We start from the raw sequence: 24,363 nt of genomic DNA, 5'->3' as shown, positions 1-24,363 counted from the left end.
GTTATTTTATGTTAACTTTCATCCTGCATCAGTTTTTCTGTTCGTCCTACAAGGTGCGGTGAGTTGGGGGAGACTTCATAGCCCCTAATCAGTGGCTGATCCAGGATTTCAGGGGGGCGGGGGGGGGGGGGGGTAACATTGTGGGGCCGCTAGAGTTTAGGCCCTTCCATTCCGGCCATCAGATCATCTGATCTATTACAGGCATTCGACCGGTTAATGCGATCAGCTGATGACTCATGATTATTGCAGATTTTTGCTTCCTCTGTCATGAAGAAGTTTAAAATATCCTAGCACGTAAAATTCATGAAAAAACGGGATTTTCAACTATGATAGGTGTCACAAATTCCATAGCCAACGGGAATGACGCATACACCATCAACGGCGCGTAAAATCCTGTTCGACCATTATGTGTAAGAAATCATCGAGGCACAGGCTTAAGGAACCAAGCCAAAAGGGACGGAACCTGAGCGATCATGGATGCCGCGGCAGGCCAACAAACAGGCTTTCAACAACAAGTAAGGGGTCCTCAGAGTGAGCGAGAAGAGCCCAAGGACAACGTGCTGGGCCCTTGGAACCATCGGGAGTACCCCGGCAGGCTGACATGTAGGGCCCGGCCAGAGCACAGATCCCTCTGAGGAAAGCAAAATTACCCAAAACCAGCGTGCGATAACTTATGCCCTTGTGCAATCAAGAGTGACCAGGCAGGTTAACAGAAAGGGCCCCAAAAGGATTGAAGGGTCCTCAGCAAACGAGATCAAAGGAAAACAGCCCTGGATCAATGTAGAGAGCCCCTGAACATCTAGTGGCTGAGAGCCTCACCTTATATGGGCCCCTGCAGCAGCACAAGGTCATCCGGTTAAGTGAAAAGAACCCAATACTAATATGAAGGACCCCTGAGCAACTGAGTGTACCCGATCTATGGGCCCCGGCAAAAGCGTTTAGAGTCTTTTGGGCGAATGGGAAGAATCCGTGGGGGGGGGGGGGCTGATCGTTCAAGAGTGCCCAGACGTGATAGTACCCAACAGCAGCGTACGGCCCTCCGAGAAAATGCAAAGAGATCAAGGACAACGTGAAATGCGTCTTAGCGTTCGAATTGACCCGGCAAGCAAACATATAGGGCCCCGGCAACAGCGTAAGGCCTCTGGACAGTGTAATGAGCCCAAAATGTCCCCAATGACGACTCTCCTGATCAGCAAAGAATTAACCTCGTATGCTCACGGGCTCATCACTTTCGCTTGTCGCTGTTTTTGGTCGTCTGGACGCCAAAAAACGTCGAATTTTATGTGTTTTGCGTGAAAAAACTGCGTCTGTTCGGCAGGGTATAGGCCCGTTTATAGCCACCCACCTCGATGGTTCCGCCCCCGCTCTTACCATTTCAAAATAATTGAGCAAGCTAGAGCCATGTAGAAAATGGCATTGGAAGGCTCACATCAAAGTGCATCAGACACACGTAACTGAGTTATGATGAACGTGACCTTTGACAAGTCATTTCAGGTCATAATGGCCAGATAAGCACTTTATAGATGCATCGCGATGTCACAAGAATCATGATACGTCAATGTGGAACACGGTAGCTCCCGACAAACTCTATCGGATGGGTAAAAGTAGACGGCGACACATGTGACCCGCGATGTGTCATATTGGGTCAAGGTCAGCATATCTTTTCTCGAATGGTAGAAATCCAGTGCATATCTTTTGTAATCAAACCAGTCTTACCCTAGGAACTAAAACTGAAGACATTTGGACGCCGAAGCTAGGAAATTACATGGAGCATGGCTTTGAGGCAGAGGTTTCTGTGCGTGTTTGCTTGATGCCAATGTGTTCTCGGGTGACAATGCCTTTCCAGATGCGTATGCCTTATATATATATATATATATATATATATATATATATATATATATGTATATATATATAGCATTAACATGGTACCCCTCTTCTGCCCTGAATATGACACGATGCATTAATCCGTCTCGTCTTTAAATGTAGTCCCCAGATTTTTGAGTTATCTATCGGTATCCAGACCCAATCTTGGAATTTTCCTAAACATCTGTCCCCAACCTGGCCAGTTGCTTGTTCAATCCGCGTACCCGTGGGTGAACCCGACCTGTGAAGGCCTGTAGTTCATTTGAGCTTTCTACCAATCTGTGTCATTGAAAGAAACTTCTCATATGCCTCCCGCCAGTTTGCCTGAAGACGGGGTCTCCAGCGGGAGGTGTGCCATATTTTTCCGAAACAAACGACATTCCACCATGCTTATCGGCTCTCCAAGTGCGATATGGGCCCGTGGATGTAGTTTTAGGTGTATTCCAAATGGCAAGTGCCGATTTTCACCACGTTTAGCGTCTAAAGAAGCCGACTCAGCAACGGTCTACCGCACCACCTGACCGAAAATCGTTTCATGCGCCCGGGTGGCCGGTTGAATACCCTTCACTCGGGTGGGGGTAGGGGTCAATTTGACCCCCTGAGATTCTAAAACTTAAAAAAGCTTGAGACAATAAATTCACAGGGCTGTGTTAGCCTGTACGTGAACTCACATGCATCGAAATTTAAGAATCCTAGGGCATGATCTTCGGCTAAAATTAGGTCAGACAAGATCAAGCTCAAGATTGTTGTCCGACGCGCCTTTACACCTTCTCATGCAACCACCGTGAACCTTGATACCTGTTCTAAGAAAAAGTCACTTGTGCCCATTTTAGGTCAGTGACCATGTTTGACCTCTAGAAGGTCATGGTGAACAAGGCAATGTGTTGCATGTGTTGTTTGCACGGCATTACTGGTCACCTCTTGGATCTCGTTTGGCTGCAGCCTCAGCAGCTTCACAGGGGGAAGCAGCCTAACAGCAGTGCTAGAGAACAGTAGCTCCACAGGGAGAAACAGTCTAACAGCAGTGCTAGCGAACATACGCTGCGCTCTTATGCGTAACCACATGGGGCCGCTGACCTGCTACACGAAGGTGACCAATGCTGCTTGAGTTCACCGCTTGGATCCCCGGTTCTGGTTTACAGCCGAAGAATTTCATGGCCAGTGACAGTCACGGGGAAGTGAGAATGATGAAAGGGTCCAGGTCTTTTTATTTCTTTGAGGCCGGCACCAAGTGTGCCGCTGCGGCGTGACAGTAGATAAAACATGCTGACGCTACTGATGGTAACGCCGTCACGTTCTGACGTTTGATGAGCTCGCCTGTTTGCGAGCCTGTTTGTTGTTTCCCAGGCTTAACGCTGGCTGGTATTTTGAGCAATGCTAATGCAATTGAAGCCGGTTCTCGAATCTACGCTGGAATAGGACTCGCAGCCTAAATTAGCATTCAATTTAAACTGGTAACATATAGAAATGATGTTCGCCGTAGAGATTTGTAGTCTTTGATGCTGATATTCAGACAAATCATCATACGGCTCGCAATGGCATGACATCCCTAATTTCTTAATTACGTGAATGGACCTTACAAGCGATTGTGTATTTTAAGGGAACTTTACACTATTGGGAACGGGCCCCTATGCGTTGTCCTGCGCACGTGATCTACAGAAGTGGTCTTTGGTCTACAGAGATGTAGTTATTGCGACCCTAAAGCCAGTGACGAACCTATTGGAGATCCGCGAGACCAATGTCACCACAGTGGAGGAAGAATACATCCCTTCAGAGTTTGTCGTTTGCAGACAATTTCTAAATGAGGTACCATCTGAAAACAAGGTGATGGAAATGGCAGGGCGCGAGGCGATCAGCGCCCTACACCGCCCGTCTGGTCTGACGCCGTCTCCCCAGAGCAGCAGGGGTAGCGTCCATCGTCTGCAGCAGGTGCCAGCGATCACCCGCGGTAGAGCGACCGTCAGCAGTGCGACAAGGGGATGAATCGTAACAACCGCAGTCTGATATCGTTTAAACCCACTTGCCGACCGGCGGCGCCGCTGGCGACTTCTCCACGCCAGCGGTACCGCCGGTCGGCAAGCGCAGGTACAGACGGCGGCGCGCGAGAGTCCGGCTGCCGGGAGAGCTGACGCGCCCGTCAGACATCGCGTGCCCACCGGCGACGTCGGCAAAATGAGTCGATTCGGGGCGCTGCCCTCTGCACATCACGCATGTCACCCTGGAATGCAAACTGCTGGCGGGCCTTAAATGATGCAGTGCTGCCGAGCCCGACAGTCCAGACAGTGATGCCGAGCCCGACAGTCCAGACTGTGTCGCCGAGCCTGACAGTCCAGGCAGTGCTGCCGGGCTTGACAGTCCAGGCAGTGCTGTTGAGCCCAGCAGTCCAGGCAGTGATGCCGAGCCCGACAGTCCAGGCATGGACCATTGTCTGAGGGTACGTGCAGCGAGGTAACCAGACACGGAGCTGTGCGTCGATGCCCGGCACGGCGCCCGGCTCAGTGATGATATGAACACCTGCGACTGAAGGCGCGTGAGACCGACTACGCCTGCCCACCTTACACGGGGGCGCTTGTGGTCCTGCCACCTCGGCTCTGCGTGAGGACGATGACTGGCTCCGTGCTCGCGATCGGGCTCAGCTGATGGTCCCCCGCCCAGGTCCCGCCCAGGTCCCGCCCCGACACGAGTGTAGCCGGTCTCTGTGAGGCTCACGGCTGAGGACGGCTCAAGTGACACACAGAACGAGCCACCACCGCAGGGATCTGTCCATTAGACGGCTTGACAGGCGAAGCCCACCACAAAGCCGGCAGGGCTGAACCCACCGCCGCCGCCGCCAGCATTGCACACGGGTCAGCTAACTCAACACATGTATAATGGTCGGCAGGTACCTGGGCGACGATCGCATCAGCCAATAACGGGCGCAAAGCGCATAGGAGCGGATGGCTCGCACCGAATGGCGACCTAGTTTACGAGCCCTCCGGCTCAATCACTTCAAGTAGTTGCCAAATCGTGGGCCCATGGAACCTTAGATGTAGTTTTAGTTTTAGTTCTTTACTTCTTAGTTGTATACCACAGGTGTATTCTTATTACGAGCGAGTAGCGGCCCGGCCAGTAACCATTTTGACAAGCTTTTATCTCGCAACCATTGATACTACCATCGCAAAACTTTCAGCTGCCAGTAACGCAATTCTTTACAATAGTGCTGTAGGGTTTTCAGGGCACTGAGGTTAACAGCTCACGAGGTATATTTCTACGACGCGGCAATGTGGCAACGTGGCGATTTCATTCCAATTTTTTATTGTCATGGGGCACGTAACGTTTCGAATAGCAACGAAACAACTCATCAACACTGGTCAGAAAGGGTGCAACGCGGGCGCAAATATCGGCTACATCTCGCCTAAACCCACAGCTACGTGAAAATGACTAGGATTCATGCTATCATTTGCCATCTTACGCGAGTCACCGATCCACAAGTTCTGAAGCGCTTTGGGAACTGATGTCAGATCTGATCACCCTGAGCCTGTGAAGACGGTAAACGAAACGCTTGGTACCGACGATGGCGGCGATAATTCACTAACCCATCTCATTACTGCCAAGCCCGTAAGCGCGCCAGCAATAAGCTAGAAACGGCCGATGTTGTCCATTATTCCGTCCATTATTCCAGAAAACTCTTCCAAAAGTGATCTGGAATGACGGACGCGGAGCCTAAACCGAGCAGCTTTGAGCAATTGAGACCTTACAGGCTTGTTGCCCGACTCATCAGGCCCACTATCTACACAGAATATTTGCCCATTTTGCGATACCTAGGAGTACAATTACGAACATTAGAAAAAAATTCCGAATTTGTTTATTTTATTAATTAAAAATGGGAGTCCAGGCGGGGTTTAAATCATCTAACTAATGTTTAAGTCATCTAACTAATGTTTAAGTCATCTAATTAATGTTTAAGTCATGCCATTGGGGGATTTACACGCGGCTACTAACCATCAGCACACTTTTGTCCCTGACTTTATGTAAGAAGGACCTCTTGATGTTTTTATAAAGCCGTTACAGTACTTTCCATTATTATATTTTCCAAGGCGATCGACTCTTTTCGTTTATACTTTGGTAATATGTACATGGTGATGACAGACACGTCAGCTTGGTCGCAGCTCGCTGGCCAGCTCGCTCGTCCCACACCGCACGCAATGCTCGAGCGCGTGGGTGGTAACACCTGTTATGCACTGCTCTGTAGGTACTAACCCCGTTTAATGACAGAAATGACAATGACATGTAGAGCTAACCAGTGTTGAGTGTTCACATAAAATACTACCCCTTAACCTGAAGGGTATTTTATGACCTGTGTGTATGAAAATAAACACTAATCTGCCCTTCTTAATTTGAGTGGTACATTGATCATGTTTTTGTCTAAACTCTATCAAACGAAGATATGGAATGAAAAATGGCTTAAATACAAGGATTATGCTGTGCATGTGACGTTTGCATCATAAAGACCAATAACCCTGAATATCATGCTGGCCGATACGTCCCGCATTCTGTGTTTGAGCACCATGAAATTAAAAAGAAGAGGGAGTTGTTGCATGCGGCAACAGGAGCACGCAAAACGAATTTGAACGAAATGAAACACAACATGCCACTGCCATTTGCTACACGCTGCCTTTTTGTATGAGTATCGACTGCTACCTAACGTATCCCAAGCATGAACCACTTGATGATTCGAGCTTGGCGCCTTAATAGTTGACGAGCTATGATTGATGTATTATTGCACAATGCCTGTCCCAAACCTTGTACTCTACTTGTCCTTCCTGTGCGTACATTAGGGTGATCTTATTTCCATTTGGATCGACCCTCTCCCAAAGGTGTCTAAAGAATAATTTCCGAACAGCGCAGCGTAGCCACGCCACACTTTGCATACCTGCAGTCAACTGAAAAAGAGATCTTTTGGTGTACAAAATCGATGTGCCTTGTAAGATCGCTAGCCTATAGCAAGTAAAAGACAGGCCTTGACTGTCAGCGAATTTAATTTCTGGGAAATCGCTTAATCTGGTGCAACAACGGAGTGATGTAGCCATGCATCTCTGAGACAGTGAACTGAAGGATTACAACAAATTATAATGACTTAGGATCAGGTATGAAGGTCAGACAAAGTCTGAGACAACTTACATTTTTATTCGAGAGCCTGCTGTATGAGATGGTTTCTGGTGCTCACCTCGGATTTACTGACAACAGGGACTGCAACTGACATCTTCCATGAATATTTCAAAAGTCATAGTAGGCCAATGACCCAAAACATTCTGCTTTTAGGAGCATACCGCGCACCGTAATCCTTAACACTGATTCAAAGGCAAAAATTAATACATTCTCGAAGAACTTTGGATCACTGTGACCCTCCAAAGATCAGACAAGATCATTGACCTAAAATAAACACCAGTGACCTTTCAATTTTAACGGGCATGCACATTCAAGGCGATTAGATGAGGAGGTCTGAGGGCATCTTGGACACCAATATGGAGTTTGGTCTCGTTTGACCGTATCTGGCCCGAACGTTATATGTCTTAGGAACGCATGGGCGTAGGAACAGGGGGGGGGGGGGGGCAGGGGGGCCATGGCACAAGGTGTGGGGCCCGCAATGTTAACTCCACCCCCCCCCCCCTCCCGCCACTTTTCAGATTAAGGTTGCATTTGGCTTACTTTTGCACTGCATTAAAAATGCATGCCGATTTACCTAGTTCACCAGCCATCTCCCTTAACACGCGTCTTCTTTGTCGTTTGCTCATTGGCCATCACTTAGTGTTACAACCGCAAGGCCGACGCCGCACGGCCTGGAGACTGCAACGCCGGGCGTCGAGGCTGTTATTGCTATGACTTGCGAGCACGCATGTTCAGTGCCATATTACGCAGTTCTCTTATAAGAAATCAGCTTTGACAGGGTCTTAAGCATTTTAAGACGAACTTGGGTTGGCCATGTTAATACAGATTAGGAACCCCATTTCATCCACAATCTACAGCCAGGGAGAACTCAATATCTCTGAAAAACACAGAAAAACACGGAACTGGAGTCTATGTGACAACTATCGGACTACCTGCGGTGATCAGGGACGTTGTAGCGTCAATGAGGGTTTCTGTGCTGATTCGGGGCTAACTGCGCGGATCAGAAGGCCTCCCGTGTCAAGGATGAGAACAATGTGATATGATGTATCCATCTAATGGCCTCTGGATGAACCAGGAGATCCTACTCCGTGCCACCAGAATGATAGCCAGAAGACACTTTGCGATGGGACGGAATGGCCCTTCAGCCCTTGACCGGAAACGGTCATGTACCCCTGGTGTTGTACTCAAGAGCCACCTCGCCCGGAAGGAAATAAGGGGTTTCATTACTGTTGAGTAGAGTGGGGCTCTCATTGTTAAATGGTGCGGGTCGAAATGAATTAAAAAAACGAGCAAGGTCATGCCATATTTGTCTGAGAACGTTCATTTGTTCATAATGAATTATGGAAGCAAACTACATCAAAAGGCTTGAGCATGCCCGCCCGCAACCTCGAGAGCAAGGACAGGGATGGTCTGGGTTGCAACTTCGGTAAAACCGAAAAGTTTCGGCCACTGCAAGTGCCGCCAGACGGAGGGCGCCGTGTTAATCCGTCTTCTAGACAGATAAATAGCTGCGAAAACACGAACAAATAGAGATTTTACCTTCACTGTTCCTTTTTAGCCACCAGATTCCAGCCCCATTTTGCCGTGCTTTAGGGGCCAATCCGTTCTTTTCATCAGTCTAAAAATTGCACACCTGAAATATGCGCTCAGACTGCCTTCTATACACAAGAGCTGATGTTATGAAGCGTCCAAGGATACTTTCTCAGAAGCGTCGTCATTTTCGTCCACCCGTTGGCCACAACTTAACATTAGTGCTAGGCCGACGCTGCGCGGCCTACGGAGACGGTAACGCCAGGGGTCGAGGCTTGTGTTTCTAAAATTTTCGAGTGCGCGTGCTCAGAATTACGTCACAGCTTCTATTACTAGTTGATTAGAGTGTTGGAAGGTAATCATTTCAGAAGCGTCGTCATTTTCGTCCACCGGTGAGCCACGGCCAAATATAAGTTACTGGGCCAACGCTCCGCGGACTATAGAGATTGCAACGCCTGGTGTCGATATTTTTGTTGCTAAGATTTACGATCGCGCATGTTAAAAAACACGTTGCATAAATTGTATCACTAGCCGGTTCTGACTGAACGGTGAACATTTCCAGCCAAACATGACTTGACCATGTTCCGGCACATTGTTGACCTCTCGATCTGCAATAAAATTTTCGTCTTCAAAGTCGTATGGATCCAATATATCGATGTACAATTTACCTTCGCAATGTCCTCAATGTCTGTAGAATCCAGATCAAAAATTGGCAAAACTTATGAATTCTATGGGTTTAGAAAGAGTCAGCTAATCATTGTAAATTAAGAGCGCCGGTGATTTCTTCCATGCAGTCGTTCAACGCCTGATTTCTGTAGTTTATTGACCTCAAAATGCAAACAGAATTGAGCTCACGGTAGCTGCTGGTTTCTGTTCTGGTAACAAGGTAAAAATAGCAATAAAACGAAGAGAACCGTGTCACTTGTTAACAAGTAAGCCATATCCGGTTTTTTTAGGGGGGGGGGGCACTATAAGATGGGCTTTTGTCAACCTCGTGCTCCTCTTTGGCAAGGCTCTGGCTACGCCCCTACAGACAAAAGCAGATCAAGTCGTATGCGTTGCATGATGGGCAATGAAGTGCCGGCTGGTCCAATCCATACCTAAGGCAGACAGTTTCTCGGAGGCTATTTTTCTGCGATGGGGTGGTATAAGGGAAGACAATTCGGGAAAAATATTGTTGCAGGTGTCCAACACAAGTTTCTTACACTGTGTAGAAGTAATGCTGAACCAAAAGTATGCAACGAAGTAGCCACACGATCAGTTCGCAGTCAGTCATGCGGGAGACATCCAGGCCAGCGCAGTGACCACCGACGGCGGACAGGAGCAGGGTCCAGATAAGGAACATGTGACAGATAGGCATTATTATGTGGCTTGCAGTATTAAAAGAGAATCTCCAGCTTTATGAATTTTGTCACATCGTTTCTAGCAGTTTCAAGGTCCCGAATTTGTTTTCACCTAGAATGCTGCGACAAGTCTTATTTCTTGAAAAGCAGCCAGCGAAATGAAGGCACATGAAAAACCTGACGCACTGTGAGCCATCGATCCACTTTCAAAATTCTCACCAGCCTGTATCCATACTGTATTTTGGCATCTACACTGTGGAGACAAATGCTTCCTTAATGACCCAAAATACCTACCCGCTCGTGGAATTTCGTCTCCCCAGTAAAGACAATGTTAAAATGGACGAATAATATAGAGAAGCTGGATAGCCTTATTTCCCAAATGACAGATAAGTCGAATAGGCAAGATTGTGCGCCAGTGATAAACAGCTCTAGATGCATAGCTAGCATAGCAGCCATGACATTTGAATAAACAGCGAAAACAATTTCCATCTCTACCCCCCCCCCCCCCTCTCCGCCGGTCATCGGGCTCGCCTTCCAGAAAAACTTCCTGAAGTACACCCTGGGCTTGGCCCCCACCCCCACTTTTTGAAACGTTCCTACGCCTATGTAGGAACGTATAATTGTCATGCAAGTGCATTCATATACAGGCCTGCACGCCCTATGAATTCGGTTTCTCTAGTTTTCTTATTTTTCTTTTAGATCTCAGAAAGGTCAACTTGACCCTTATCCGAGCGAAGGGTATTCAACCAGCCACCTGGGCGAGTGTTAAACTTAACTGGTGAATATTTTTGAACATATTTTCGAACCGGTAATAAAAGGCAGGGTCTCATTCGATCTGTCGTTACCACGTTTGCCAGCACTAAACACAGGCCAATATTCCCCCTACGTCATATCACGTGACCACAAACCCACGCAGCTTGTGACGTCACGTGCTGGCTGATACTGCTGCCAGATTTTTCTTTGTCAGGCCATCAGCATGGTGAAAAAGCGCTGGTACATTAAAAAATCGTTCTGACAAAGAGGCGCAAGGTTGATATAAGAGCTCTGTTGTCTGCGAGCAGGTTAGATGGGTGTACTTTTCTCTGAATCTGAGGAAATGCGACGTAGGATAAGATAAGAAGGGACTTGAACTACCTGGTACAAGAGTTTCCATGCAAAGGGGGAAATAGTGAGTGGGCTGGGAGTGGTTGGGTTACCTAGCGAATTGATAGCGTTGGAGTGACCGTGGGACATGGAGAACAGAAACACAGGGCCTCGCGCCTCGAAATGGACATTGTCGGAATAATACGAGTTTAACAAAAGGATGGTATTCATGTCAGTAACGGAAGCAGAAAAAGGAAGGCCGGTCCCAGTAAAATGGAATCAAAAACTAAAATGAGGCAAGAAAATGGTGTAATTAGATAAGAATGAAAAGAAGCACCCTATTTACGAGTAGTTTAGATGGTAATTCCAAAGCAGATTCCACACTTCCACATGCCATGTTAAATCAATATGCCAGGCTAAAGTATAGCTAAAAGGTAAAGGAAAAAGGAAGACAAAGCTTAATACCTTCCTGTCAACCCTCGCATCGACGCTCCATCAGCACGCATGAACTCACGCATTCCAGCTGACAATCGTGCTGGCGACATTTCAAACAGGGCCGAGCGTGACCGGAGGGAAGAAGGAGCAATAAGGGTCTGCGCACCAAATGTGAAAAATGTGTGCGGAAGAAGGTGTACGGGAAACATTCCGATACGATAGCAAAGAAATGCTCACGATATTGACGCGTATAAGGTGGAAGTGGAAATGCCGGGGTTGAAGTTCTAGCACATATGCAGCGAATGTGAAAGGTTTGGTGTGAAAGGTGAAATGTGTGCACGATAAAACAATCTAAATTGCTTCAGGATTTTCAGCCTCTTGTCAAGGGTGATGCCTGATCAATCATAACAGCCAGAAGGATATTTAAAGACCCAGATGGTTATTTGGTACTTCCTTTTTGGAATCCTGATACACACAACTGCAGCGCCGAACATGGCACCTGAACAATATGGCTAGTAACATGTATTTTACGCAGTTGGGTGATAAGATTCGCTTTTTAGCTTTAAGTCAGCATACTTATTCAGAATGCCCATACTTTGGTCATAACTGCCAGCTCAGACATACTCTCCGTCATCACCTGGTTACTCATTGAGCTTTGTTATGTTTCCTCTGACCTTTTTTGGCACTCACTCTGTCTTTATGTTGTAGTGGAAGACATTATTTCATTGAGCGTATATACCAGATTAAGCTGAGATCAGAAGGAATATTTTGACAGTCGAATGCTGCTGAACTGCCTATTGGTAGCTGATGCATATGTTTTGTATATATTGTTTTATTAGCCAATTAATGTCGTTGTACTCTATACCATATAGTTATTGTTGCTGCAAGTGACGCATTTGCTATATAAGCCAGGCGGAACGCATTTACAGCGAGATAGCATTTTAAAATAATGGCTCTGTGAATTTCGTGTTTTGAAAGCCCTCAGAAATCGACCACTTTGCAACCAATACACGCTGCCAGCCCTGCGGTTTTGAGCCCCGGTTTACGGGCATGTGGGCTCAAAAGCGGCAGCTGTAGTTTAAACACGGAAAACCACTGCATGCCAGTACACTGTTTGCCAGCCTATGCCCATAAGTCACGCGCTCATATGCAGGCGTTGGCCAATCTCCTCCGTCGCTACCAATCACCTCATCAACGCCACGGAAACCGCCAAACAAAACGCTCGGGCTGCCGCCGTCCGAGTCACGTGCGCGTGAGGAACCGACCCTGACGTACACGGCATATTGGGTTCACACGCACACCTCTGAGCCAGGGCATATGGCGCTGCTTTCCTAATCACGCTGGGGTCGATGTGGGCCGGCCGAGTGGCACCGATAACGGCGGCGGTCACCGAGCCGGCAAGGTCAAGACCCGACGTCACGGTCAGTCGCACGGCAGCGGTCACCGAGCCGGCAAGGTCAAGACCCGACGTCACGGTCAGTCGCACGGCAGCGGTCACCGAGCCGGCAAGGTCAAGACTCGATATCGTGGTCAGGCGCACGGCAGCGGTCACCGAGCCAGGCAAGGTCAAGACTCGACGTCGCGGTCAGGAGCACGGCGGCTCGGTGTGCAACACTTGCGTGAAACTGCATACGGGCCCCTTCGGGCTACGCGTAGTTTTACAAGTTTACATGTTGTATTTGTCTGTAGCATATGTGGCGCCAGCAACCATGCCAAAACACTGGTGGGTGATTAGGAACAAGCGTAGCATTAGCCGGAGCAAGCGGCCACCGGCTTCCTGGCCGCCTTATATAAGCGAAAGTAGGTCATGGTCATCCACCCAGAGAGGTGTACTCGACCCCCACCCCACCCTGGTACGTAGTCCAATCACGGGCTAACCACTTTACAACGACATAGCGGTGCAATTATCATATCAATGTTTGGAGTGCCTCCTGCGAACAGGTCAGTGGTCTGTTAGCTGATCCGGAATGTTGCAGGCCTGCTGGACCTTTCGAAATGGTTTCAATGGTTTCGGTGAGAACGTAAGCCCATCTCTTTAAAATTGATAAGGAATGGAGAGCGTTCGCAACAACGAGGTGATATTCCCAGATGTGAGTTCAGGAGACGAGGGCACCTCTACTCTCATATTACAGGTACACGTTTCCAGCTGAGGACAGCGTCGACGACCATGTCCAGATCGGCAGCGCAGTGGCGTTTCAATACGTGCGTGTCCGGAGTTGCAGAAATAATCGTGCCATTGGCTCATATATCATTATAAGAGGCTGGCGCCATCTTTCTCCTGCTTTTGGCGAGCACCTACTCGGGGCAAACTGAAACGTCTGTGCTTCAACCAACCACAAACATGTTCCAACTTGCATGCCTGGAGCAATTCGCATATTACCGTCGGGGGTCAGCCAGAAGTCTGCGCGGGCCCGTAATAATTTCCGACTCCCGTTTGCGTGAGCTATAGCGTTTTCGTCTGAGCGTGCGTGCTCGGCGCACGTTACAAATGCAGCTCGGGCGGCATGCGCGAGCCGCCGTCGGCAGCACGGACTCCGAGGCCGCGCGGGGGGCGGCGGCGTCCGGCGACCGCCGATGCCGGTCGATCGGTGCCCTGCCGCGACCACGGGTCGCCAGCCAGAAGCACTCGGCGTTAGTCGAACCGACCGACGATCGGGTAATGGGCAGTACGGGAGCGGGCGCCAACGGTCGACCCACGATGGCGACGATTGGAGCGGAAATCAATTACGGGGCATGATCTGGCTGCCGTCGCTGCCCAACCGCTTGTGTTCTGGTGGGGTCGGTCCGCAGCTGCCGTTGATCGGAGCTCCGTTCTAGAGGCCGCGTAGGACATCGCCGCTTCGTCAGTCCCTCCACAACGGCCCAACTTTCCAGTCGGAAATGTGTCTTGAAGATGTGTTATAATTAGCTACCTCCCACCACCAGAAGCCGTGTTTCACTCCGTCAGCTGCATGTTGAGCGAGCTCAGCATAGGGACCTCGATTCCAATCGTCACTTTTGTACTGAGCATGAACCGCTCCCCCGTCCCAATCTTCAGCAGACCGCCTTGATCTGCATATTGAGATGCTCGTGCATGCAGCGGCCTCCGACTAGTGCGGTGACCGCTAGGTGTGTGGTCGTTATGTCAAGTAACGATATTTAATGACAAGATATAAATGTCTTGCGCAGTGCACATGTGTAATGTGTATGCTGCCACGGGTGTTTGGCGCTGACTTGGCCCGCCTCCGCAGGTACGTGTTGTTATCTTCCAGCGGTTTAACTTAACGCGTACTCAACACGGCTTAGAGAGACCATAGAAATAATTTTGTCGACTCCATGCCAGCGCCCTTTCTGTCTACGCTGCCACTAACAACTAGTAAAATCAACTCCAAAAACCAGACACCAACAGCTCAAAATGTAAGCAGGTGAATTTGCCATGTTAAATTGGGAGCCAATATTGTGGAATTTTCCATTGATAATGTAATTTTCAGCAGCGTCCATCAAGAGCACACCGACATTACAATATTGTGACGTCTATTTGATGATGACATTAAATTGCTGCGAACCATTTCAATTCATTAATTGCCGACCATGGCTGGGAAGAAATCTTTATCCCAAAATATCCCATATCAACATCCAGTAACGCCATCATGAAGCAACGTATGCTCAGAATATGGTATGCAACTTTCTGAAAATTTGCAGTTTCAACATAAAGAGATGACCAGGAAGAAGCCATTAAAAGTTGTTTCAAAGGATTACTTGCGCGGGCTAGTGACCAGTGCACTAGAAAAAGCCAGCAATCAGAAAGTGGATGCCCAAGAATGGCAAAAAGAAATAAAACACGAGTAGTAACAAAGACTAAATTAAACAGCAGAGTAAGTGAAACATGTCGGTTTCCACCAGTCATGCTAAGATAGCAGAAACTGGAGGTAATGTCGCATGAGCCAAGTATAGATACATCATGACAACAGACAGTTCGGTTCAAACTTCCCAAGTGAGTTAATGGACCGCGACAGTTACAGCTTTGTGGTTAGCACTTGAAGAGAATCGTGTGCAACGGTTGAACTAGGGAAACAAATGCCAGTTAACACATTCCAACAGAAAAAATGCTTCACTCGAGAAGAGATTTCCACGGCTTGAAAAGCGCAACCCTCTTCCGGTGTTAAGGCCAACCACCCAATTATTCCCTAAACAGCTGATAATGTAAACTGTCTGCTTCTGAATATGGCTGAGGTTAACCTTTAACCGTGCACGGCCACGTGAGGTTGTGTGCCACACTAGCAAGAGATGTATGGCACATCAGGAAATGTTAGTTCATAACATGGTAAGTTCCAGTTTTTAAAAAGAAGAGTAGGCATGCAGTAGCTTGCATATACCGCTTTTTTGATGGACGATGTGCGGAAAGCAATGCTAAATACTACTCGTGTTTTAAAGGCTCCACCTTGTATAAATCACGAAGAGTAGGTTATCACCGACATGTAACACGCGCTCGGGCGAGGATCAAATTGACCCCCTCCCGAAGGTTTTTCCGGAATGGTTTCCTTACGACGTCGCTTAGCCGCGCTCCACTTAGCATAGCTGTACGGAACTGAAAAGCGGATCGTTCGGTGCCAACAATTTAGATGCACCTTGTAAGGTCGCTGACCTACGGCAGGGCAAAGACAGGCCATGGATTCAGCGAAGTCAATTTCTAGAGAGCCGTTCAATCTGATGCAACAACGGAATGTTAGACGAGACCATGCACTTCTGAGATGCCTTGTTAGGCGACACAACAATTAAATGAACAAATTCCATTCACCTAGGGTCAGATATAATGGCCAGATCAAGGTCCGAACCAACCTGCTTTAATACTTCGAGACTTGCTGCGTGGGCTAGTTTCTGGTGCTCATTTCGAATTTATTGGTAACAGGAACCGCTTTATGCATCTTTCATGGACTTCTTATAGGTTTGAACAGGTCACCGACCTGAAATGATCCAGGTCAACATTTTGTTTGGGGAACACACTGCCTAGCGTAACCTTTGTCGCTTATTCTAACGCAAAACTCAAGGCAGTTTTGTATTATTTTGGCCGCCGTGACCTTCAAAAGGTCAAACAAGGTGACTGACTTTAAATGAGCATGTGACATTTTGTTCAGAATGAGTGTCTAAATTCTGGGAACATTTCGGAGACCTGCCGAGAATTTGACCTGGTTTGATTGATAAAACTCAAAGGTCATGGCCCGCGAACCTCAATCTTTGACCTAAGTGCGTTCACGTACAGGTAAACACACTGCGCATTTGGTCTCTCTAGCTCTCTTAGTTTCTGAGATCGCAAAAGGTCAAACTGGCCCTCCACCCGAGCGAAGGGTATTCAACCGGTCATCCAGGCGCGTGCATTTGAAGGTTCGGATCTATAGCCGTGTTTTTGTACGCACCGTGTTTTATTTTTCTTTTCACATGCCCGCTGTGACGGACCGTATTGTGCAGACACGTTTTTTTGGAAGGTGGTATTGTTCATCTGACAGGCAACTGAAATGTGAGCCTCATTGGGGACAGAAAATGTCAGATTAAAGTGCCATCTACCTCAAAAGCGACTGCATGCTGCGGTCCTCACAGCGGTAACAGAACTCGGAAACAGATATAGAAAACAACACTCGGTATGCACACGTTTGAGTTGAAAGTAGTGACGCACGAAGTGGCAAAGAAGAAAATCCTGTAATTGTAATTTAAGTCGTGCTGGTAACTGAAAGGCAAAATACGATGCCTACTGGAGATCCAGCTAGATCTGGCAATGCGAATTCCATGTTCCATACGCGACGAAAAACGGTTTTATTTGGATCGGCGTGCACACAGGCGTTATATATATCAGGCGTAGCCAGACACGTTTGCCTTGCCTTTGCTTGGCTTATAAGCTATTCCTACCGTCCTTTTGACATGCATTTCGTGCAAAGCGCTGGCGTGCTGGGAACGTATATCTCCTTTTTACGATGGCTATGAGTCCAACAATCCTACATCTAGCATGCAAGGCGCCATAATAACCGTTGACCAGCTGATCCATCTTTATCCGTGTGTGGTCGAGGTGCTCCGAAGACTGGCAATGACCGTTGGCGAGATGCGTTTGAGTACGGACCTTTGGTGAAATGTAGAAACGTGCCGCCATTTAATACGCGCCCGGATGGCCGATTGAAAACTTTTTGCTCTTGTAGGGGGGGGGGGGCATTCACCACTTAAGATCCTAAAAAACTAGGGAAGATAGAGACATAACATTCACAGCGTGCGTTGGGGTGTATCTAAACTCACTTATGTCAAAGTGCGAGATCCATGGCTCATGACCTTTAGACTAAGTGAGGTCAAACGAGGCCAAACTCAATATTGATGCTTTAAGTGCCCTAGACCTCCCTGTGCAACGGCCTTGAAGCTAGACATCCGTTCTTAGCAAAGTTTGCTGGTGTTCGTTTTAGGTCGTTACCTTGTTGGACCTTGAGGAAGTCATGGTGACCAAAAATTTAAGAGATTGTTTTGATTTTTAAGTTGATAAAGCCCTAAGGATACGCTAGGCGGTAAGTGTGTAAGAACGAAAAGTTGATCTGGGTCATTGTAGGTCAGTAGCTTACCATCGAAGACATCTGTTGCTGTTCCTGTTATTAAGTAATTCAAAATAAGCATCAGAATCTACCTCATAAAACAAGCTACCGAGCTAAAAAAAATGTTGGTTTTGACCTCGGTCTTACCGTCATACCTGAACCTAGTTCAGTAGGACTCGTAATCCTAACTTCAAATGCCGTATTGCATGATGGACTATATCAGAGTCCTCGCCTATCGCTCCAGAATCGCATCAAATTGAACGACTTCCCCAGAAATTACCTCCGCTGGCAGCCACGGCCTGACTTTGACACGCCAGAGGCCGTTCGAGGAAACCGAAAGTCGTACAAATTTGGTGCGGCATGCTGCGCTGTTCGGAAATTATTCTGGAAAGATCTTGGGGGGGGGGGGGAAGGCGCAAATTGATTCTCCTCCGGGCATGTGTTAAAATGGAATTCCATCCAATTTTTATAATATACTCGGGCCATGTAGTGGATTGCCCGAGTTTTTGGCAATTATGCTACAAAGTATTCTCAGTGATGAAAAATCCTTCTATTTGAGTTTGGTTGGGTGCACCCAAACCCAGTATTTATGTCTATGGTATTTCGATTTATAAAAGTGGGTTCTAGATGGTTTGAAGGGTACGTTAGCAGTTGTTTTTTAAGCGTGTGCTTACAACACATTGCCTCAAAACAATGCAGTTTCTTTTCAGTGGATACTTTGTAAGCAATCTGTGCAATTCTTATTTAGGTGGGCTTCCAGCATGTCCTGGCCGACAGAAAGACAGCGTATTAGGAATGGTTTCACTTCCACCTCATTCAGTCTTGTGTTGAGCCCCAACACCATTAGTTTTAGTTTTAGTTTGAGTCCGCATCCCACATGTGCGGGAAATCCAGAAAAGGTCTGATTGACACTGATGGGGCTTGAATCCGGATCTGAGGCAGGGTCCGCTGCATTTTAAATTGAAAGATCCGGTCTGGGAAAAAGCATTGATCGGGGTAAGGTCTGTGAAACTTCCACACACATCAATATCCGTGCATGATGATCTGTGAGTAGGATCGGCTCACTTTGGCTCAGGTACTACCTAGTCGTGAGTCCAGATTATCCGTGAGTAGGATCGGTTCACTTCAACTCAAGTACTGCCTAGTTACGAGTCCGGATTCGATCTTAAGCCCGACCCGACTCGGACCTACATCCGACCCGACTCGAACCTACATACGGAGGAGGTTTCAAGTCACCGCTACCCAGACCGGGCCCCTTCCGCTGCGCAGCCTGCCCCTCGCTGGGAGCAGGGGCGAGGCCCCAGCACATCTCGTGCCGTATCCAGGTCACGTATCGGCTCTGACTCACCTCTGGCTGACTGGTGGCCGCGACTCGGCGTGGCCCACCTTCCGCCGCTTCCAGCAGGCGGGCTGCAGCTGAAGCAGGGCCACCGTGATGGCGCCCAGCAGGATGGCGGCGGCCGGCGCGCCCACTCCGGCCGCCAGCAGCACCGCCGACTCGCCCTCGCGGAAATCCGTCACCGTCACGCTCAGATTGGCTCGGCTTACGTAACAGGGGAACTCGCGGCCCTCCACACCGTACGCCAGCTCGAAGGCCGAGCAGTTCACGCGTGGCGGGTAGCCGCACGTCTTCACGTTGATGAGCAGCACGGCCTCGGGCGGTGGCGCCGGCTCGTCTGCCGCCGGGACGTAGCTGACGTAGACGTGAAGACATCGGTACAGGTCGCTGGTACAGCCCTCGCGGCACGAGCTCCAGCCGCAGGCGGAGAGCGTGTGGAAGCGTTCGACGCGCTCGGTGCGACAGGCGGCCGGCCGCGGCGCGAAGTCGGCGCGCAGGGTCGCCACGGCCGGGTCCACCACGATCGGCACGAGGAAGAGCAGCGCCGCGCCGCCACCGATAACCAGCAGGCTGGCGGTGGTGAGCGTGGCGCCACGCACGCGCTGTCGCAGCGGCCTCCGCTGCTGGCGTCCCTTCTTGAGACGTTCCTGGCGCAGGAGACGTGCCACGGAGACGGGGGGCTCGCCGTTGCCCAACGGCGTCAGCACCTCCGGCCGAGGCGAGCCCCGCGAGCTGACCCGAACCGCCGTGTCCGACACTGCATCGTCGGCCGTGGACATGGCGGGACGCTTCCGCCGCCGCTGCCGGCTCAGCACCAAATGTGGCCGCAGGGTCATCATCGTGACGGCGTCAGCACCTGCTCGGCCTGATCAAATATGCGTCTCCCACGGAGCGGGTCGCCATCAAACACATCGATTGCCGCGCCGCACCGGCCACTGCCCAACGTCGGCTGTGCGGCGCGCAGCGCGCCGAGGGCGGCCACCTGCTCGCGGCCGACGGCGGCGACGCCTGGCGTTGGGCCGAGCAGAGGCCGCCGCCGACGGGCCATTCCAAGTCAGGCGGACCTGGCGCGACTCCGACCGGGGGCGAGGTGGGGCTCACTTCAAGAAAGATGTGTAGCTCTGTTGAGCAATGCGATCAGTGTGGTACGGTGGAATGACATGCAACAAACGGACCAAACTCCTCTGACCTGCTATACACCTGCCCCGATGGAATGATATTGATTAGTGTCCAAAGTTTGTGCGACGACGACGACGACACAAAGTTTGTAACGACATCAGATAGGCCACAACAAACAAAGTTCCATCTGAAGCAATGCGTCATTTACTTGAACATTTGGCAGTAATAGTAGGACTAATGTCATACACCTCTTCGAAAGAATATTTACCCATGAGGTCTGCTTCACCAGTGTACATTGGTTAGAACCAGAACTGCTGGGCGCCAGTATTCATGCGTTCTTTTCCTTACATGAATATATGTTGACCTTTTGTATGTCATCTGTTGAGAAGCATGCTAAATGCCATTAAAAGTCTCACCAGGTGACAAAGTAATGTTGGTCCTGAGCTGATACTCAGTGTCAGTTCATGCCACCGTTCTAAGGCACCGAACACTTTCGTGGATTTCTTCACCGTTTTACAACCATACTTTCCTTGCCATAAAAGAGCACGTCCTCTTTTTCATATCGTGCGATGCATGCCAACTTCGTGCGATGTTTACAAACAGGTCAAAAAAGGTCATATGCCGAGAGGCAGAAAGATAATAATGGTAGCAGATCACACTCCGCGTTTCTTTTGTGGTATTTCGGCCATCCTAACATGAGTTTGTGTTTGGTGCGTGCGTGCATGTATGCGTGCGTGCTTGAGTGCATGCGCGCGTGCTTGCGTGCGTACGTTCGTGCGTGCATGCGTGCGTGCGTGCGTGCGTGCGTGCGTGCATGTGTGTGCGTGCGTGTGTGTGCATGTGTGTGTGTGTGTGTGTGTTTGTGTGTGTGGGTGGGTGGGTGGGTGTGCGTGTGTGTGGGGTGAGGGGGGTGGGGGGGGGGGTGGGGTCTGCTTGCCTCGCACCGTTCTTAATTCTTATTATTCGGAAAGATTAGTACGTAGATATTGACACAGCCCCATGGATAGCAGATGGGCTGGGTAGAGGAAATGTAACGACCTCTGGCGCGTATAAATAACTGCATTATTAGGCAAATTTTGTGTGTGGTATTTTTGTCGTTGCTCCCACCTGTCTTCTTTATGTGGCCGGGTAAATCGTGCTAAAACATTGTGGAACAGGACTCTTTTTGTTTTACCGCTTAGACTATACTTTCTAAGTTATTTGCCATGGCTCTTATGGAAGGAAGTCATTGTTTCATGCATTGAAAGGCGTTTCAAAATTTTGTGTGATCTTGTGCAGCAGAAAATGTAACGCTTATTTGTTTATTTACCTGCGGCATGGTATGGCACCATTCAACAAGGTGTAATTACTAATCTTTTTTGACAACATTGGCTGGTTAGTAACAAGATATCAGAGTAGGAGGTAGCAATGCACGCAAAATCTTTCCAAATCGATAGCGACACCGTGCAACAATACCAAAACTATCATTAGGTCAAGCTGCTCTAATAACGCAGAGCATTCCAGTGCATTTTCGTACAGACCGTCCAAAACAAGAGCGAAAACATCGACTATATGGCCACTTCAGCGACGTCTACAACAGGAGGCTGCAGTGCGGTCCCGATGTGTGCTGGTCCAAGCCATCCTGGGAGACGTCTACAACAGGCCTCGGGACGGTCCCGATGCGTGCTGGTCCCAGCCATCCAGGGGGACGTCTACAACAAGCCTTGGGGCCATGCCGATGCCTGCTGGTCCCAGCCATCCAGGGAGCACAGTTTTCCGCCGGTCACCGCAGTGCCGGGCGGCGGCCGTTGCGCCCCGTTACAATGCCGGGCGGCGGCCATTGCGCCTTGTTGCGACACCCACCGGTCGAGTTAGATGACCAGATCGGACAGTCAGAACATTAGTGCGCTATCTGCAGTGCCGGGCCCAGACCACTCTTGCCATTCGCTAAAGACCTTTCGGCTCGAGCCACTCCGTTTCAGCTGAGCCACGCAGGCCGACAGGCCTGGCCGGCCCCCCCCCCCCCCACGCACACACACACCGAACAGGCGCGATCATCTACTGCCGGGATCCGGCAGACTCGGCGGCCGGGTTGAAGGACCTGCCATAGCCGTGGTTGCCGTTGAGCCCCTCCGGACGACGCTGGCGGCGACTGGACATCCCTGACCCCTGACCTCCGCGAGCCGCGCCGGCTCCGCCGTGAGAGTTGTCGGCGAGTTCCGGCCAGTAGGTGCCGTCCTGGCTGAGCCCCAGGAGTCGTTCACCGCCCTGAGCCTTCTCAGGCCAGTAGGTGCCGTCCTGGCTGAGCCCCAGGAGTCGTTCGCCGCCCTGAGCCTTCTCAGGCCAGTAGGTGCCGTCCTGGCTGAGCCCCAGGAGTCGTTCGCCGCCCTGAGCCTTCTCAGGCCAGTAGGTGCCGTCCTGGCTGAGCCCCAGGAGTCGCTCACCGCCCTGAGCCTTCTCAGGCCAGTAGGTGCCGTCCTGGCTGAGCCCCAGGAGTCGCTCACGGCCCTGAGCCTTCTCAGGCCAGTAGGTGCCGTCCTGGCTGAGCCCCAGGAGTCGCTCACGGCCCTGAGCCTTCTCAGGCCAGTAGGTGCCGTCCTGGCTGAGCCCCAGTGGTCTTCTGACAGCTGCTGATGCACATACCACAAGTACCGCAAAACTAATCTGAAAACATGAGAACGACCTACGATCAAGGCAAAAGCCACAGAAATTTCCGTCTACCATAGCGTGCATTCTTATTACAAAGGACAGCTTACACACCGTATACGAAGAGCTAGAAATGAGGATGCCCTTGGATGTTCAGACACTGGCGATGCATACAGTGGCCAAGATGCCTTTTAACTTCATTAACTGAATGCAAGGGCTTGACAACGGTCTAAGCATCTGCGCTGTCAAACTAGCACTCCTTCGCAAATTATGCTGTTTACCACTGTCATGGTTTGATCAGCGCAACGCGACAAGGATCATGCGGCAGCCCGGCAGATTCGGCGCGCAGACCAGCGGCTTAAGGCGCTGTTCTCCCGCGGGAGCTCACCAGGCCAGTCATGGCGTGCTGCGCTCTGGACGGCGTTGGTGCGATCGCTCCCCGGGTCACCGCTCCACTGCTGCTCGCCCACCGTCCGGCGGCCGTTATGTAGGGGCGTCGCTGCTTCGGCCACGTCCTCCGCGTGTCAGGACCTTCGACCCTCGATAGCGGTGACGGGCGCAGTTTGTTGACGGGCGCACCGGAAGTGGGTGGCGTCACACGCCGCCTGCTGACGGTGACGGTGATCTCACCGGTGACACGGCGACCGGTGCCTCAGTCGGCCACGCATCTGGAAAACAAAGAATCGCTGGCGTCATGTGGTCCGATTTCGCGGAATGGCGAGCGCACAGCGATCCTCCATTCCCGACGCCGTGACGCGGCGAACGCAGTGTTTTGTTTCGCGGGTGGTTGGTTGGCTCCAGAGGCCTTCATCGGCCTGGTGACCCACCGGTACCAATATCGAACGACTGCATTCGCGGATCGGGCGAAACACTTTAGAAAAATATGGATACGGTTGTGGGCACAGATTTGTACAACATTCGTATAATAGACATCAGCACTGACTAAAAGCAGCGCCCAAAAACTCAATCCCAGTTATCAACACTGGTAACAACATAACAAAATGCCTTCGGTCTCATGCATGTCAAATTTGACCCAATGAGGTTGTACAGAGTTAAAAACACAACAGAGTGAGTGTAGAACGAGACAAGACCAAATGCATGACTATCTCATTTCACAAGAAAATAAACAAAACGCATGACACAGATGCCCACCTTTAGGTCAGACATCAAACACATCAGTATAACATTCAGAGGCGTAGATTTTTGCAAATTATTTGGGGGATTGAGGCCCTATAACCTCCCTCCTCCAAAGCGCATATTTCTTGACGGATTCGGCCCATTTATTTTTACGAATGTCGACTTGTTGAGTCTCACAGCATATGGCTGTTTAGCTCAG

The 24,363-nt window shown here is 49.9% G+C and overlaps 2 protein-coding genes across 2 annotated transcripts in view; both read right to left on the bottom strand.

Annotated features, from left to right (window-relative positions):
* Positions 1-20,062, bottom strand: part of LOC119101673 (uncharacterized) — a 30,003-nt gene extending 9,941 nt beyond the window's left edge. Inside the window, exon 1 of the mRNA XM_037225087.1 lies at positions 19,293-20,062. Coding sequence (XP_037080982.1) covers positions 19,293-20,062 — 770 coding nt within the window. The remainder of the gene's footprint in view (positions 1-19,292) is intronic.
* A 1,627-nt stretch (positions 20,063-21,689) lies between these two features.
* LOC119101256 (uncharacterized) lies at positions 21,690-23,639 on the bottom strand. Its single transcript, XM_037224557.1, has 2 exons — positions 23,416-23,639; positions 21,690-23,045 (listed from the first exon to the last, which is right to left on the bottom strand). Exons 1-2 carry the CDS (start codon positions 23,425-23,427, stop codon positions 22,440-22,442), a joined length of 618 nt encoding a protein of 205 aa, XP_037080452.1. The 5' UTR covers positions 23,428-23,639; the 3' UTR covers positions 21,690-22,439.
* Between the last annotated feature and the right edge of the window lie 724 nt (positions 23,640-24,363).

This window comes from Pollicipes pollicipes, unplaced genomic scaffold, assembly GCF_011947565.3.
Source record: "Pollicipes pollicipes isolate AB1234 unplaced genomic scaffold, Ppol_2.1 Scaffold_4881;HRSCAF=5763_pilon_pilon_pilon, whole genome shotgun sequence".
NCBI lineage: Eukaryota > Metazoa > Arthropoda > Thecostraca > Pollicipedomorpha > Pollicipedidae > Pollicipes > Pollicipes pollicipes.
The sequence above is the reverse complement of the archived record's forward strand: the minus strand, read 5'-3'. Positions and strand labels throughout refer to the sequence as shown.